The sequence below is a fragment of the Scyliorhinus canicula genome, chromosome 7 (genome assembly GCF_902713615.1).
Source record: "Scyliorhinus canicula chromosome 7, sScyCan1.1, whole genome shotgun sequence".
Classification (NCBI taxonomy): Eukaryota; Metazoa; Chordata; class Chondrichthyes; order Carcharhiniformes; family Scyliorhinidae; genus Scyliorhinus; species Scyliorhinus canicula.
In genome coordinates, this window is record NC_052152.1 from 61,573,671 (window position 1) to 61,592,446 (window position 18,776).

Consider the following 18,776-nt stretch of genomic DNA (forward strand, 5'->3'; position numbering starts at 1 on the left):
TTCCCTCCCCTCCCCCCCCCCCCCCCCCCCCCCCCCCACCTTTTTCCTCCCCCTTCCCCCCCCCCCCCACCTTTTCCCTCCCCCTTTTCCCCCCCCCCCCCACCTTTTCCCTCCCCCATCCCCCCCCCCAACCTTTTCCCTCCCCCTTCCCCCCCCACCTTTTCCCTCCCCCTTCCCCCCCCCCCACCTTTTCCTTCCCCCTTCCCCCCCGGGTTGCTGCTGCTACTGTCCCCGTACCCTATCGTTGAGCCAGAAAGTCGAGGAAAAGGTTGCCACCGCCTAAAGAACCCTTGTACCGACCCTCTCAGGGCGAATTTGACCTTCTCTAGCTTAATGAAACCCGCCATGTCATTGATCCAGGTCTCCACGCTTGGGGGCCTCGCATCCTTCCATTGTAGCAAGATCCTTCGCCGGGCTACTAGGGACGCAAAGGCCAGCACACCGGCCTCTTTCGCCTCCTGCACTTCCGGCTCAGAATGTCCAAATTACCTAACAGCACGTCTTTCGGGACTTGTGGGAGGAGCCGGAGCACCCGGAGGAAGCCCACGCAGACACAGGGAGAACGTGCAGACTCTGCACAGACAGTCACTCAAGCTGGGAATCGAACCTGGGATCCTGAAGCTGTGAAGCGGCAGTGCTACCCACAAAGATATGTAGGCTAGGTGAATTGGCCATGCTAAATTGTCCCTTAATGTCCAAAAGGTTAGCTGGGTTTATTGGATTATGGGAATAGGGTAAGGACATGGATCTAGGGGGGAGGGGTACTCTTCCCAAGGGTCGGTACAGACTCAATGGGCCGAATGGCCTCCTGCACTGTAGAGGTGCGATGATTTCTATGATTGCAGTTTCACAAGTTCACATAGCAGGTGCGTCAGTGACTGGGCTACTTCAACACAATTTATCTGATTCCACAGATGATGGACAGCTTTATACCGTTGGAGAATCTGACCATGGAAAACTGGGACTACCACTTGATCAACCAATCAATCACCGGATCCCTCAGCCTGTTGCTGGTATTTCAGGAAATGTCACCCAAGTTTCCTGTGGGGGAGATCATACCATTGTCCTTGCAGGTACATTTGCAGTTCCAGTGGATTTCAAAGATTTATGTGAAAAATCACATTCAGATTTATATCATACTGAATTACACGGATATAAAAATTGCTTCCCTATATTTAAAATCAACCTGTGTAAATCTGTCTAAAACTGCTATTAAAGGGGGAAAAAGTAGAGCCTTTTGGAAAAACAGATATACTTTCAAATTCCCCATTCTATGTGCATTTGCTAAAGTATTGAAATTGATGAAAATTGGTTCTTCACATTGAATTTACTGGAAAAAAGTTATGAATCATTGTATTTACCATGTTTATTTCCACAGATCCAAATTTCCTCATAATAGCATGCCTTATTTTTCAATAAAGTAAACATTTTGATAAAGCACTGAATGGGTATAAGAGTTTAACAAATAACATCCAATGGAACTCTATATTTATATGACATTTTTTGTAGTAGTACTTTATCTCGTTTCATGGATACAAATGTTTCAAATTTTAGTCTGTAAGATAGCAAATTCTTCGCACTATTTTAAATGTTAACGAATATTTCCATTCTCAAATCCTGTATATCTAAAGTGAGCACTTTGATTCTTGACCACAAGATTTGGTTGATAATTAAGGGAAAAATTTGCAACTTTTGCATTTTGTTGGTACTTTTGGTTCTCTTGTGAGCAATGTCATCTCATATTTTGTGTGTGGTCTGTCTCTGTCCACAGAGGGGGATGTGTATGCATTTGGCTTCGGCCAATTTGGCCAGTTAGGACATGGCACATTCATTTTTGAATCCTCATTGCCAAAGGTGGTAGAACAGTTGAAAAAGAAGAATGTACAGTTTATTTCATGTGGGGAGAATCATACTGCTATAGTGACAGGTACGTAATATCATGTTGACATCCAGACACACTGAAATCAAGAAACTATATTATGTTGGTTTAGTTAAAAAAAAATTCTTGTTTATAGATGTAATATTTAAAGTTATTATAGAGCGACACATGGCACAGTGGTTAGCTCTGCTGCCTACGGCGTTGAGCATACTGGTTCGGATCACGGCCCTGGGTCACTGTCTGTGTGGTGTTTGCACATTCTCCTCATGTCTGTGTGGGTTTCACATCCACAATCCATAGATGTGCACGTTAGGTCAATTGGCCATGCTAACCTTAATTGGAAAAAAATTAATTGGGCACTCTAAATTTATAAGGACTTGAATGTTGGCTCTGCTTTCTCTCCTTGCAGATTCTGCTGGACCTGCTGAGGTTTTGCATCAACGTCTAATCTTGTTTCAGATTTCATAATCCACAGAATTTCGCTTATAATAGTAAAGGAAGTTCCTTTAAAAGTTGCATTTCTTGACACTGCAAGATCCTAAACTCACCCCTTGAGACATTTAGCATTCATATTTTGCACATACTAGTCCAACAAATAAATCACAAACATCTGCAGCTTTTGACGCAGAACTTTGGTTCATTGCGCACTCTTCCATCTCCAAATATGACGAGTTCAAAAGAGTAAAAAGTTAATTTCCAGGTCTCCTATTCTTCAACAATTTTAGACACCTGTGCTTTACCATTTGTTGCAAGACAAATTTTGGGGTGAACTTCTAGATGAAGGATTTTCATTAAATTTCTAACTCCTGATATTCTTTTTATGGCATCACTGTCTTTGGGGCAGCACGGTAGCACAATGGTTAGCACTGTCGCTTCACAGCACCAGGGTCCCAGGTTTCAGGCTTGATTCCAGGCTTGAGTCACTGTGTGCGGAGTCTGTACATTCTCCCCGTGTCTGCGTGGGTTTCCTCCAGGTGCTCCGTTTTCCTCCCACAAGTCCCGAAAGATAAGCTGTTAGGTGAATTGGACATTCTGAATTCTCTCTCCGTGTATCTGAACAGGCGCCGCAATATGGCAACGAGGGGTTTTTCACATTAACTTCATTGCAGTGTTAATGTAAGCCTGCTTGTGATAATAAAGTAATAATTATTATTATTTGTTGTGCATGAGAAAATAAGGATTTTAATCTGTGTCCTGAGTCAGTGTCCTTTTAAATATTAATGCAGAATGTTTCAGCTATCAGAAATATGTACTAATACTGTACTTGAAAACACAAATGATAAAATATAGATATATATAGATTTGACTATAACATATTAAAAATGTGTCGTTGTGCACCTGTTTGTTCTACTAAGTCCTGAGAGAGAGAGAGAATGAGCATGTCTGTGTGGTGCAAAGAGCAAGTGTGTGCCAGATAGAGGGTGGAACAAATATTCAACTTAACCTCTTGAACTTGCTACCATCTTAACTTACAGTTTTGTGCAAAAACTATTCCTCCATGTTAACATATAAAATGAAATTACCTTGTGTTTCAAATAATCTATTTAAATTAAGTGATAAATTCTGCCTTATTCCCCCTCATCACTGATTGTTCAGTCTGCAATCTATTCTTAATTGTACCTGCTGCCTTTTGCCCCATCTACATCCTCACCACTATGTACCTTGTGCTCCTGGTTTTATTTGCTGTTGGCCATGCCTGGCAGATTTTTGCTTCTTTGTATTACTGGCTTCTGGCTATTTCTGTACTTCTATGTTCTACTGTTGCTCGTTCCTCAGGTGATTCCTTGCATTGCTCGCTGCTTTTGTTTGTTATTCCCAGCTAAGTTGGAGCTTTCCATTTCGAATATAATTTGAGAATAATGTGTTGATGTACACTTTGTAAAATATCATGGTTCAAACCTGAATTATAAATTGAATGGAAACCGAAAACTGAATAATTGAGGATTTCATTCTGCTTCCTCGTTACGTATGACTTTTACCTTAGTTTAAATACCAGAAAATCTTCTATGTATTTTGTCGTGACATTTCCTCACCCAGTTCACCTGCCATTAGCCTGAGGCATAAATCATTATGGTAACATATAATTCACCATGCGTTTAACTTTACACCAGCAGTCGATTCACTGCACTCTTAACTGGTATTTTAGTAAAGAGGGGCTCGGGAAAGAACTCTGGCTAGGTTGTACAGAATCCACATCTTTTTTAAAAAGAGTACCCAATTCTCTTTTTTCCCAATTAAGGGGCAATTTTAGCATGGCCTATCTACCTATTCTGCACATCTTTAAGTTGTGGGGGCGAGACCAATGCAGACATGGGGAGAATGCAAACTCCACAGGGACAGTGACTCCGGGCCGGGATCGAACCCGGGTCTTTGACGCCGTGGGAATCCACATCTAACCATGTTTGAAATGTAGCCACAGCAACTCCTTAAAGAAATAATACTTGTTACTGGAGAACCTGTGTATACTTTGTAGAGACAGGCTGCTTGTTTAGTGCTAAATTTAGTCATTTAGGTAAAGCTGTTTGCAATCCGGAATTAATGAATTTGTGTCTCGTATCTATTATGAGACTGTCAAACCAAAGCCAGCTGGGTAACATTGCCTGTTTTGACTAATGAATGACACATGTCTACAAAACTTGAATTTAAGAAACTATAATGGGCCTGCCCTCCTGGATATCTTATTAAGTGGATTTGAATGAGATCTTTCTCCCTCAGTGGAAAAATATGTCAGCTTTATGTCAGTTCTTAAGTTTGTCTTGTTTCTTTAATATAGACTTCAAAACTTGAAGGCCCTTTTGAGGTAACTCTGTAACCTTACATGCAAGTTTTGTATTATGGACTGTAATCCAGGCCCAGCGTTATTAGGAGGTGTAGCAAAGGATCTCGTATTTAAGAGTCAAGGAACTGCAAGTTAAATGCTGTGTTAATCTTTAACAGTATATGTTTAACTTTGATAAATTCAATTTGTAAACTTAATCTGTATGATATGATGGTCACTATTTTTTGTATGTCCAAAGACCAGGGGACGATGTAAGGATTCATATCTCTTTTGTGCCTGGTGTAATTTACAGTAACACTTTATCCTGGGGTATTCTATATTACCAGGCTCTGTATGCGTAAGGACACAATTGGGCTTCTGGAGAGTGAGGGAAGATTTAATGAGTGGTCATCCACACTGCGCACAAGTGAAAAATCTGGCATACCTGAAAAACATAGGGTTATGTCAGTCCATACAATTTATTAAGATATAGTGCAGCAGATTTGCCCAATTGTCAATCTTTTATCATTGCTTATATCTTATTGGTAGATAATGGCCTCTTGTATACCTTCGGAGATGGACGCCATGGCAAGTTGGGACTTGGGGAAGAGAATTTTACCAATCAGTTCAAACCTACTCTTTGCTCTAGATTTTTGAAGTTAACAGTCCAATCAGTGAGTATTAAAACAATACTACATGCTGTCATTAGACTCAGTTAAATATCATTTTGAATGTGTAAAATTCTATTATATACCCACATGAGCTGGAAGGATTTTGAACTTCCAAACTTTCACTGTATATCGGAAGAGCAATTTGACCTGTGTAACATAGGGGTGAAGTTTTGGCTACAGAGCTATTGTTAGGGTTGGGATCAATTTGAGGTGACAAAATAAGTATATTATGGAAGAATGTCGTTTTGGTATTCCGACAGTGTATTGTTACTAATGCAGTTAATAAAACTGTTCATGTTGTATCTTCTTTATTCGCCCTGTAAGCTATACATGTGTTGCCTCCTGCAGTAATATTTTCTCCTCCTGACAGGCTGAGTAGGGTTAAGTGTAGGAGGCCAATTTAAGTTTCATTATCCCCAAAGATAGATTTTGTAATGTGTAACAGAGCATGCCACTGGATGTAAATAAGTCCTGATTGATCTCTGCCCATATGAAACACCTGCCCATTTTTGAAGGGGCCTGGGATGTGGCAGTGGATGTTCCCATCCAAAATAGAGTTTCAAAGTATATTGAAATTAATAGGAAGTAAAATCTGCTGAATGTCGGTACAAGTTTGTGATGTTGCTGAATGAATTAGATCAGTGCGACAACTAGAAGACTTTATGAATATTGAATTCAAAGTATTGGGCAATTTCAGAATTAAAGGCCTGGGGTTAGAGTGTGTTTGAGTGCAGTGGCCATGGTTTTTTAAAAAGGATTTCTGTTTTGCAGGGCCTGAGTGCTTTTTGCAGCCAGAAGGTGAAATTGACAAAGTCATGTGTTTTTAGTCTGGGCTGTGGTTTGGCTTGGAAAGTCCCTGGGGAGTTAATGTGCTTTGCAGCCTGCAGAGATTTTTGTCATTTTGTAATTGAATTCTACCTAATTCTAACGATTTGGGCTGTGTCTCTTGAAAATTTAAATATTGAGCTGTGGCTTGTATTATCGCTACCGTCCTGACCCCGTTATGAAATGAAATGAAAATTGCTTATTGTCACAAGTAGGCTTCAAACGAAGTTATTGTGAAAAGCCCCTAGTCGCCACATTCTGGCGCCTGTTTGGGGAGGCTGGTATGGGAATTGAACCGTGCTGCTGGCCTGCCTCGGTCTGCTTTCAAAGCCAGCTATTTAGCCCTGTGCTAAACTAGCTTTAGGTAAGGTTAATTGCCGTTTCTCTGCCAAGCCTAAATATTTTCCTTTAGCCTAGCTTTGTAAACTATCCAGATTAATTGCTTCCTCACCCAGGAAATCTTTGCAACTGAAAGAACCATCTCCAGTCGCTCCCTATTGAAATTTCAAACCCTGAAAAATGCAATTGTTCCATACGCACTCACTGGGCTCGATTCTCCGGCCTTGTTACGCTCTCGCTCAAGCAAAATGAGGCTGGTGAATAGCGGGGGAGGCCAAAAACGGGAACCGGCCAGGCACTAAGCAGTTTGCGATGCAACCAGCCCTCTCCCTGTCGGGGAAATGTGAATCTCGCCGTAGAGTAGTGAGAAACCAATTATCACCACTTCCGTAAATTAATGAGAGTCACGCAGTAACCCCCCCCCCCCCCCCTCCCCCTCTGGTGCCCACGGTGATCCTCCATGTGATTTGACTCTACCACTATGTCTAGGTGTGTCCCCAGGATGCACGTCTGAGGTGGAGGCAGACAGCTGCCGATCACATCCATGGCCTTCCATGCCCCTGGCAGGCGTCCTGTAGAGCTCTGAGGCCGGAGGGCCCCGGCTCACTTTTCGGCTGCAACCTGAATACTGGCTGACATGCGGCCTCGTCAGTGGGGTGGCACCCGGGGGAGCTGATGGCCACCATCGCCACTCCATGAGACGGGCCCGGGGTGACAGTCAGCACCCCTTCCTCCTGCTCGGTGCCCATAGGGCGCTGGGGTTCACCTTGGGACAGAGGGGCAGCTGGTTCAAGCCACGGCTGCCCCTGCATCATCTGGCTCTGCCAGCCCTGGCGGTTCCCCATGGTCCACAGCATTGCGTTGACTCCCTCAGCGATGCTACAAGATCTGCAGTGCTGCGGCAATGCCCACCTACGACTGGGACAAGCTGGGACTCCTCCAAGCAGCAATGGATCTGCTGGAGTGTCACTGACACCTCCCTCTGAATGTCATGGCCACGCCTATCGTCTTCCTCAGCTCCAGGATGACCTCTTCCACAGGCTCAACATCAACCTGGGACCCGCTGCGACCTGGGATCCAGCAGGCCTCCAACTGTTACCTTGCCTAGGGGTTCCTGCGTCCACCTGATATACATCAGCAGCAATGTGGTGCTCACCAGATTGTACCCCAGACCCCTGATGACTAACATATCCCACCGAGGTGGGTGTATCTGTGCTGGTGGAGGTTGCGATGACAGCTGTGACGCCTCGATCATGGCATCCTTGGAGCTCTCCTCCGAGGTAGTCTCCTGGAAGGCTGGAGAGGATGCTAACCAGGATGGGCCGTTGACTGGAGGACTCACATTTGACAGGTCCTCCGGGTGGAGCCCAGTGGCTCCTCACCTCTGCAGCATCCGCCAGCCTCCGCGTTGGTGACCGCTCTGTCCTCGGCCACGCCGGTCACCTCCAGGGCACACACTTTGAAGGTGGTGAGAATACTGATATCTGGCAATTGTGAGAGAGCTTTCCCTGAGGAGGCACAGAGAGGGCATCATTAACTACACTCGTGGTTCACAGCGGTGGGGGAGGGGGCTGTGAAGAAGGGGTTGGAGGTCTGAAAGGGGAGGGGGTGGAGGAAGGGTTGGGAGGGTTGAAGGCGGAGGGTGGGTAGACTCTCCCGCGGCAGGTGGGGGGAGGTCTCTGGGGTGGGGGGCGTTGGCAGGTACTCGCTCGTGCTGCCCGGTGTCGGTCATTGATCATCTTCCGGCATTGGAGGCCAGTCCTTCTGGTCACACGCCCGAGCTGACTGCCGCCGCCACCTCATCCCAGGTGGCACTAGCTGCCCTATGGCTGACCCTCTGGGACCCTAGGGGGAACAGGACATCCCTCCTGGCCTTCACAGCGACTAGCAGCCTCCCCAGGTAAATGTCTCCGGATCTTGGGGCTGGTTTCCTTGGCGTCATTTTTGCGAGCTGGCTGGGGTTGGCTGAGCAAGTGCAGATTAAGTGCTGGTCGACCTTGTTAGCGGGGGGCTGGCGAGCGCTTTGCCAGTGAATTAACTGGTGAGCCTTCATTTGTGGCGAGAAGCCCGTTAGGCCTCGTTAAGTGGACCAATTAACATTGAATAACATCGCTGGGCCGAGCGCCGGGAAGCTTGCGGCAATTCCCGCTCGCCACAAATCTTTCTGGAGAATCGCACCCACTCAAGTTCAATAATCCCAAGCCAAATAAGGAATTATACTTGGGAATCACGATAAAGAACCCCCAATTTTATTATGACCAGACTCCAAAAGTGGCTAGGATACAGGACCAAAACCCCAATATTTTAGTTTATTTGTAAGACTGTGCGAAAAGAGTGATATTCTCCAGGAGTGATTGCATGAAGAAATAGTGCTTTGTTACATTTAAAACAACACTTCAATGGAGTTACTGTAAAAATCCCCTAGTTGCCACACTCCGGCGCCTGTTTGGGTACACAGAGGGAGAATTCAGAATGTCCAATTCACCTAACAAGCACGTCTTTTGGAATTTGTGGGAGGAAACTGGAGCACCCGGGGGAAACCCACTCAGACATGGGGAGAACGTGCAGACTCCGCACCGACAGTGACCCAAGCGGGAATTGAACCTGGGACCCTAGCGCACTGAAGCAACAGTGCTAACCACTGTGCAACCGTGCCGCCCTATTATGACTACAATATTGAGCTGTTTAACTTCAGACCTGAAAAGAATAGCTTACAATTACACCGTAAACACTACTACTCAATTTCCCATTAACCAACAAAAATGTAAACATGCAGCTTTCAATCTATCTTACTCTGGGAGAATTGTGGACTTAGCGTCAGGCAGATCAGAATTTAACTCCTCTCTCCAAAGCTTTCTTCAAAAACTGCCTCTCTCCATTGCTTTTCAAAATTTCTGTCTGCTTGGCTCCACCCAGCAAAGACACCACCTCCCCAAGTTGAAAAACAGATTATCTCTGCAGGCTGCAAAGCACATTAACTCCCCAGGGACTTCCCAGTGAAACCACAGTCCATTAGACCCCACTGAAAAACACATTCCTTCATCAATTTCACCCTCTGGCTGCTAAAAGCATCCAGACCCTGCAAAACAGAATTCTTTAAAAAAAATGACCAGTGCTGTCAAATAAACTCTAACTTCAAGTTTTTAACCCTTAAATTGCCCAATATTTAGAATCCAATATTCCTAACGATTCCAGTTGTCACATCAGTTATTCATTCGTTCAAGCTAAACTGATCAGGGCCAGCCACAGATTATTGGCCCAGATTTTGCAGTTGCGATGACAACACAACTGTCGGCGTGGGCATCAATCCTCTGTGAAACGGAGACCAACTTCTGATTTTTGCATATGTTCCGTTGAATGTGGAAATCCAGATACTTGCTGTCTGTGATTCCCTATTTTGCCACATGGTATTGTGGTGATGTCCTTGCAAGCAGAAATCAACTTGGATTGATGTGAACTACCTGTTTCTGCATTATTAGTTTCACTGTAAAAGCCCTTGAGAAAATAACACCTTTTTGATTGAGGTGTAACTGTGTTTTCAATGGCACGGTCCTGAAAAACTAATTGTATACTTGTGAAATATCAAATTTCTCCATTGTGAGAAAACGGCATGAATTTTAAAATAATTTTTTGAGTTTAATATTTCAGCTTTTACCTTCATGTATATGGTCCAACCTTTATTTTGCTGTCAGTAAAATTATTAAAAGTGAATTATAGTCAGAACTGTTTGCTTCTTAATTTGTTTTATGAGAATTCTTGCAAGTAGTTGGCTGCTGAGCCTGCCAATGACATCACTGTTTCAGAACATCGGAGATTCCCTGCATCTGAACTTAACATTGGAAAATGTGAATTTCCTGCCACAGAGAGCCAGATATTTGTGGACTGCTTTATTTGAGGACAACAGCGAATACCATAATTTCACTGCTGACCCCAAATTCTAGGCCATCGTTAAGCTTAAGCACTGCAGACCATTTAAAACAGGGCATTTGGCATTTTGTTTTTTTGCTCTTTTGAATACATTTGTGACGGGAGCTTTTTGGACGGTTCCTTTCGAACCTGTGTGCCGTCTTTATTTAGATTGTATATTAAAGAATCAAAGGAGTCTCATAAAGTAACACCAAAGAGGAAGATTATTCCTACCTACTTATATTCTTCCAATCAAGTATATTGGCCAAGGCACACTTTCCAGCAAATGTCAGAGGAGCAGTGCATGCAGACGTTATGCTTTGCCAAGGGATTGACAAACATTGTTTTTCTTGCAAGATGATCTCCAGGGCAAGATCATGACATGTACTAGTGCTGCTTTCCTTGAAATCTTTTGTAGGTTGCCTGTGGAGGATGTCACATGCTTGTACTTGCTACACCCAGACCAAAAGATTCCGAAAATGTTGTGATTGAGGATGATGACATAAATGAGAATTACCTGACAAATAATTATTCTACGGCACTGGTCGATTCAAGTACACCCAGCACATTACGTCGAGCATTATCGGCACGTATTAGGCGTCGAGAAAGAGTATGTGCAACAAATGCATTTTATTATCCTAGTATAAAAACTACAGTTTTTTTCCTGGTAATTGGGAGGCCTGGAACAAGATTTTGTTGATGCCAGGTTACATGTAAAAGATTTTGACCATTGAAACAGAGCTTTGTAAGGCTTGAAGGATTAGAGTTTGAGGCAGAAGCTATAGTAATATTCATGGGTAGGTGAATGAATGAAAAAGGGATGTAGCGATATAGGCAAAGTGGATAAATGTGATTAGGGCTATTTGCAGGCAAGGTAAATGGTGACAGACTGGTTAGGGCCTGTTTCAGTGTTAGAATCTCTGTGTTCTTGTGTTTTTTTTACTGTTGTGGTGTCATACCAATTACAGGTCTGTAACAGGTCTATCTCAAGGAACATCATAATCTACACGTAGATTTCACACATTTGTGTTGAATATGAGTTCAGATCGGCCAATTGGGGGAATGCATTGTGGCAGAGGATGTAAATATCACCACAGTCCCAGAGGACTATAGGCTGCCCTCCCCTTTGAGAGCTGACTGGTAGCGATTTAACCTGAGGGTCACCACACCTCAAGATGTGGAGCAAGGTTGAGAAGGCGAGGGCCTTCATGAATAACCTGAGCTGGTACAAGAATTGAATCCGCATTGTTGCCTTCCCTCCATATCATGAACCAGCCGTCCAGTCAATTGATCTAACCAACCCCCAATATTGTTGAGTATATCTTCCTGCTGTGTCTTGTCTCTCACTGCCTTCCATACCAGGAATTAATAATATTCAGTATTGTGAAGAATCTCTGCTTACATCTTGAAATGGTGAAACTACGGCCACTCTCAGAATCTCTTCCACCAGCCTTGGCATCTATGTCCGTTTCGCCTTCTCCCTATGTACCCGAATTGAAGTAAACTCTCCCTGAACCACCGTCGAGTGCCTCCCACAGCGTGGCGGCCATGACCTCCCCCGTGTCATTGAGCACCACATACCCCTGGATGGTGGCCCTCACCCGCTCACACACTGCCTCATCCAACAACCCTATATCCAGCCTTCACTGCAGGCGCTGGCTTCCCGGTCCACCTGCAAATCTGCCCAGTGTGGTGCGTGGTTGGAGACAACGATCGCCAAATACTCCAAATCGACCACCCCCCCGCCAACAATGCCCTGTCAACCATGAAAAAGTAATTCGGGAGTACACCAGGTGCACATGTGAAAAATATGTTAATTCCTTCACCCTCGGCCTCCCAAACCCCCCTCCCCCGGCCAAATAAGCTTCATAAACCCCTTCAGCCACCCCCTCTCCAAAATAAGCTCCATAAGCCCCTTCAGCTCTTTCGCCACTGCAGACACCTTCCCTGACCTCGGGCTCGACTGGTCCAAGCTTGGCTCTATAACCGTATTAAAATCCGCCTCCCATGATCAACTGGTGCGAGTCCAGGTCAGGAATCTTCCCCAGCACCCGCCTCATGATATCTACATCATCTCAATTTAAGGCTTAAACATTTACCAAGACCACCGTCATCTCCTCCAGCTTCCCACAAACCCCTTCCCCCGTCCCACGCGCCGCCAACCCCCGCCCCCTAAACCCCGGATCTGCCACAGTGTTCCACACCTCGAACGCCACCCGCTTTTTCACCAGCACTGCCAACCCACCTCGTCTTCATGCTAGTCCAGAGTGGAACACCTGCCCCACCCATCCTTTCCTCAACCTTGGCTGATCCAATCCGTCTCCTGCAAAAAGGGCACATTCGCCTTGAGACTCCTCAGGTGCGTGAACAAATGTGATGTTTGACCGGCCTATTCAGCCCCCTCATGTTCCATGTGATCTTTTTGAGCCAGACCCTGGCCCATGTCACATGACCCTCTTGGCCCACCCTCGGATGTCCACCCTCATCACTCCCTTTCCAGCTGCACCATAACAACCATACCCTTGTCAGCAACCCCCCCCCCCCTCCCCCCCGCAATCTCAAACCAAACAACAGCCCTCTTCCCTATGCCTACCTCCTGACAGCCTTGCACTGCACTCCTGTTAACTAGCCCGTCCAGCTAGCGTGGTGGCCCCTGCCCAAGGCCTTCGAACCCCCTGTAGCCCCACCCTCTCTCCATCCACACTCTCCAAAAATCAGAAAAGGTGCACTCACTGTTGATATTCCCCTATGGAGGAACCTGCCCTCCAAACACCCCGCCATCAAAACCAAAAGAACATTTCATAGAACATAGAACAGTACAGCACAGAACAGGCCCTTCGGCCCTCAATGTTGTGCCGAGCCATGATCACCCTACTCAAACCCACGTATCCACCCTATACCCGTAACCCAACAACCCCCCCCTTAGCCTTACTTTTATTAGGACACTACGGGCAATTTAGCATGGCCAATCCACCTAACCCGCACATCTTTGGACTGTGGGAGGAAACCGGAGCACCCGGAGGAAACCCACGCACACAGGGGGAGGACGTGCAGACTCCACACAGACCAGCCGGGAATCGAACCTGGGACCCTGGAGCTGTGAAGCATTTATGCTAACCACCATGCTACCGTGCTGCCCCTATTCACATTCAAGGGGAGGTTTCCCCGAGAGCAAAGAAACCTCCTCACAAACTCCTCCAAAATTCAATGTCCTCCTTCTCCTGCCAGTCCATGTCCCTCATAAACTCCCACCGCTTCCTCTGGCATGCCAAAATAATATTTGCGCTTCTGCTAAGTCTTCCAGAGGCAGATTGGGTACAGCACACTAAGCTTCACCCTCTTCTTGAAGAGGGCAGATGTGACCCGATTAAACCCGGCCCTCCACTTTGCCAGTTCTGCACCCAGGTCTTGATACACCCGCAGCTCGTTCCTTTTCCAGGTGCACTTCCTCATCTGCCTCACCATCGAAGAACCTGTATCCAGAAGATTGGCCTTGGCAGCTTGTCCGCTTGCAACCTCCGCATCAGCGCCCTGTGCACTCCGTCGACCTCCAGGGGCAGGTCAAAGGCCCCCTCCCTCATCAACTGCTCCAACATTTTGGCCACATATGTGCTGGCCTCCGCACCTTCGATGCCTTCGGGCAAATTTTGCCTTCTGGAGCAGTTCTTCAGATCCACCACCTTCCCCTTCAGCCTCTTCTGGGTCTCCCGCATCACCCCCACCTCAGGCATTAACAAAGCCAGCTGCTCATCCTGCTCCCCCACTGCCTCCTCCACTTTCTGGATCACCCAGCCCTGGGACTCCAGCTTCTGGTCCACTTTCGCAAAGCCTGCTTTCACGCGCTCCAACAGGGCCTCCTTCCTCTCATGGCTGAACTTGGCCTTCAGAAATTACACCAACTGCTCCGTTGACCACTGGGCGGGCAGAACGGGCCCTTTGCCCTCTACCATCTTTACCTGTGGTGCACCACGAAGACTCTCCTGTTCCAACAGCTCATTTCTTCTGGTCCCACTCCTAGTTCGTGGATCCATCCACCAGCCACACCAGAGGAGTTACACCTTCACCAGGTACTCCTACGCCACTTTCCATCCATAACTTCGCCCTTCAGATGGGGAAAATACCACCTTGAGCGGGAGCCACCAAATCTGTGTTCAAGCACTCCATTGCCGCCACTGGAAGTCCTTTTGATTTTGTTGAGGGAGAAATTAGCTAATTAGGTAATTAATTACTCATTATCTAGCACCGCTCCAAAACTCATGATTTTGAGGATGACATATTAGACCTTGTTTACTTATACCTGTAGTTTTATTTTCAGGAAATGTCTCCCGATAAGTTAAGTCAGCTGGTACGCACACTGCCTCCAATTGGAGCTGGTCTCCTTAATTCCTCCCTACCCATCAGCAGTCAGACAATTCCTGGAATGAAAGTTGCTGAAGAAAACCTCATTGCCTCAAAGTCAATTAATGGTGTTCGAATCTTTGAAGAATCACCATCTCCCAACAAAGGTAATGTACTCACAGCCAGAACCACAGGTATAATGGTGACTAAATAAGTTGTTTTCATTGCATGAAATTACAGGATTTTTGAAAGTGTTTTGGGACTTGCATTCCATAGTTCCATTTGTTTAGAACTGACAATGGCATAATGCCTCAGTGGCAACAATAGAATCAGATTTTACTTACGTCTACACTTAATATTTAAGCAGAAATATTGTGTTTTTTTCTATAACCGGATGTATAAATGTTTATTTCTTCAAGTACACTTTCAAAATGGTTATATTCCCTTCCAGGTGTAAGTGGTGATCTGATCCATTAACAACATTCAGTAATCAATGTTATTATGAGATGCATTCTTATAAAAGCAGTTTGAAATTTAAAAAAATTAATTACAGTAATACAAAGACAGTAAAATATTGCGGAGGTGAATTAAATACATCTTGAATTGGTTTTGGGCTAGTTTATTTATATGTGGCTCAGTAAACCTCAAACTAATGTTGAATATTTTACAGTACTTGTTTCCTATCCACCCAGAACTGTTACTTTGTGTTGTATTTTGAGCAGTCATAAAAAAAATCTGATATGGCTGCAGATTAAATTAAGTACCCGTGTGGAGATTGAAGCCGTTCAGAACGTATGTGTATTATAACATTAACATTTGACAGGTTCCAGAACATATAGTTTTAGGGACAAAATTTTCAAGAAATAGAGACATGGTATAACCAAAATTAAATCACTTCAAGTTAGTGAAAGGAAATATTTCTAATCTTTACCATCAAGTTATAGTATTTTGACAGCCACCAGTCCCTTTTTGCTGCTGTAGCGTTGGTATGGTATATGAAAGAAATGATCTTTTTTGTACTTCCAAATGCTTCCATCTTTATTTAGTTGTACATTTGTGTACACATAGAGTATATAGATAGACTAGCATTGATTTACTTACTTAATTCTTGATAATAAATATTATTTTTTTTTTAGTTCCAAGGGTCATGAATGCTCACAAGAGCTCTGGCGAAGAGGAATCTGAAGAGGAAAATGACAAAGGCCTTGGTGATACCACTGATTTTTTGAACATGGTAAGGATAGAGAAATGCATGGGTGGAGATTCACAATGGATAGTTAAGATTATTATGGTAATCTGGTGGATGATTAGAAAATAAAATGATTGTAGCAAAATATCAGGTGGTCAATTTTGACATGACAAATAAGGAAGTTTCTTATCTTGAAAAGTGCAAATCAATGTTGGGTTAAGAACCAAAAAGATCTGGGAATAAAGGTAAAATAAATTGCAAATTGATAAGGCCATAAAGTACTGGGACTCATTTCTAGATGAATAGTATGTACAAGCAAGGAGGTAATGCTATATTTATGTAGACCCATGGCTAGTTACCAATTGAATGATTGTGTGCAGTTCTCATCTTCTTACTAGCAAAAGGATATTGAGGGACTGGAAAATTTAAAAGAATATTATTAGAAATTTGAAGCTGGAATGAACAGGTAAAATTGAATAACCTGGAGGGCAGCATGGTGGCACAGTGGATAGCACTGCTGCCTCACGGCGCCGAGGTCCCAGGGTCGATCCCGGCTCTGAGTCACTGTCCGTGTGGAACAAAGAAAAAAGAACATTACAGCACAGGAACAGGCCCTTCGGCCCTCCCAGCCTGCGCCGATCCAGAAACTTTATCTAAACCTGTTGCCCATTTTCCAAGGATCTACTTCCCTCTGTTTCCCGCCCGTTCATATATCTGTCCCGATACATCTTAAATGATGCTATTGTGCCCGCCTCTACCACCTCCGCTGGCAAAATGTTCCAGGCACCCACCACCCTCTGCGTAAAAAAACTTTCCACGCACATCTCCCTTAAACTTTCCCCCTCTCACCTTGAAATCGTGACCCCTTGTAATTGACACCCCGACTCTTAGAAAAAGCTTGTTGCTATCCACCCTGTCCATACCTCTCATCATTTTGTAGACCTCAATCAGGTCCCCCACAACCTCCGTCTTTCCAACGAAAACAATCCTAATCTACTCAACCTTTCTTCATAGCTAGCACCCTTCATAACCAGGCAACATCCTGGTGAACCTCCTCTGCACCCTCTCTAAAGCATCCACATCCTTCTGATAATGTGGCGACCAGAACTGCACGCAGTATTCCAAATGTGGTCTAACCAAAGTCCTATACAACTGTAACGTGACCTGCCGACTCTTGTACTCAATACCCCGTCCGATGAAGGCAAGCATGCTGTATGCCTTCTTGACCACTCTATCGACCTGCGTTGCCACCTTCAGGGTACAATGGACCTGAACTCCCAGATCTCTCTGTACATCAATTTTCCCCAGGACTCTTCCATTGTCCATATAGTCCGCTCTTGAATTAGATCTTCCAAAATGCATCACCTCGCATTTGCCTGGATCGAACTCCATCTGCCATTTCTCTGCCCAACTCTCCAATCTATCTATATTTTGCTGTATTCTCTGACAGTCCTCCTCGCTATCTGCAACTCCACCAATCTTAGCATCATCTGCAAACTTGCTCATCAGACCACCTATACCTTTGTCCAGATCATTTATGTATATCACAAACAACAGTGGTCCGAGCACGGATCCTGTGGAACACCACTAGTCACCTTTCTCCATTTTGAGACACTCCCTTCCACCACTACTCTCTGTCTCCTGTTGCCCAGCCAGTTCTTTATCCATCTAGCTAGTACACCCTGAACCCCATACGACTTCACTTTTTCCATCAACCTTCCATGGGAAACTTTATCAAACGCCTTACTGAAGTCCATGTATATGACATCTACAGCCCTTCCCTCATCAATTAATTTGTCACTTCCTCAAAGAATTCTATTAGGTTTGTAAGACATGACCTTCCTGCACAAAACCATACTGCCTATCACTGATCAGTCTATTTTCTTCCAAATGTGAATAGATCCTATCCCTCAGTATCTTCTCCAACAGTTTGCCTACCACTGACGTCAAGCTCACAGGCCTATAATTCCCTGGATTATCCCTGCTACCCTTCTTAAACAAAGGGACAATATTAGCAATTCTCCAGTCCTCCGGGACCTCACCCATGCTCAAGGATGCTGCAAAGATATCTATTAAGGCCCCAGCTATTTCGTCCCTCGTTTCCCTCAGTAACCTGGGATAGATCCCATCTGGCCCTGGGGACTTGTCCACCTTAATGCCTTTTAGAATACCAAAAACCTCCCCCTGCCTTATGCCAACGTGACCTAGAGTATTTAAACACCCATCCCTAGCCTCAACGTCCGTCATGTCCCTCTCCTTGGTGAATACTGATGCAAAGTACTCATTAAGAATCTCACTCATTTCCTCTGACTCCACGCATAAATTCCCTCTTTTGTCTTTGAGTGGGCCAATCCTTTCTCTAGTTATCCTCTTGCTCCTTATATATGAATAAAAGGCTTTGGGATTTTCCTTAACCCTGTTAGCCAAAGATATTTCATGACCCCTTTTAGCCCCCTTTATTGCGCGTTTGAGATTTGTCCAACTTTCCCAATATTCCTCCAAAGCTTCATCAGTTTTGAGTCGCCTCGATCTTATGTATGCTTCCTTTTTCATTTTAGCTAGTCTCACAATTCCACCCGTCATCCATGGTTCCCTAATCTTGCCATTTCTATCTCTAATTTTCACAGGGACATGTCTGTTCTGCACTCTTATCAACCTTTCCTTAAAAGACTCCTACATTTCAAATGTGGATTTATCCTTAAACAGCTGCTCCCAGTCCACATTCCCTAGCTCCTGTCAAATTTTGATATACTTGGCCTTTCCCCAATTTAGCACTCTTCCTTTTTTTTTTTAAATTTTTTTTTTTATTAATTTAGATTACCCAATTATTTTTTCCAATTAAGGGGCAATTTAGCGTGGCCAATCCACCTA

At 44.7% G+C, this 18,776-nt stretch overlaps 1 protein-coding gene across 5 annotated transcripts in view; it reads left to right on the forward strand.

The window, feature by feature from the left end:
- Window positions 1–18,776, forward strand: part of rpgra (retinitis pigmentosa GTPase regulator a) — a 92,894-nt gene that overhangs the window by 64,262 nt on the left and 9,856 nt on the right. For all 5 annotated transcript variants that reach the window (XM_038802141.1, XM_038802138.1, XM_038802140.1 and 2 more), the window contains 6 exons: window positions 915–1,073; window positions 1,772–1,927; window positions 5,187–5,311; window positions 10,797–10,988; window positions 14,694–14,883; window positions 15,853–15,950. In XM_038802141.1, the coding sequence (XP_038658069.1) occupies window positions 915–1,073; window positions 1,772–1,927; window positions 5,187–5,311; window positions 10,797–10,988; window positions 14,694–14,883; window positions 15,853–15,950 (920 nt within the window). The remainder of the gene's footprint in view (window positions 1–914; window positions 1,074–1,771; window positions 1,928–5,186; window positions 5,312–10,796; window positions 10,989–14,693; window positions 14,884–15,852; window positions 15,951–18,776) is intronic.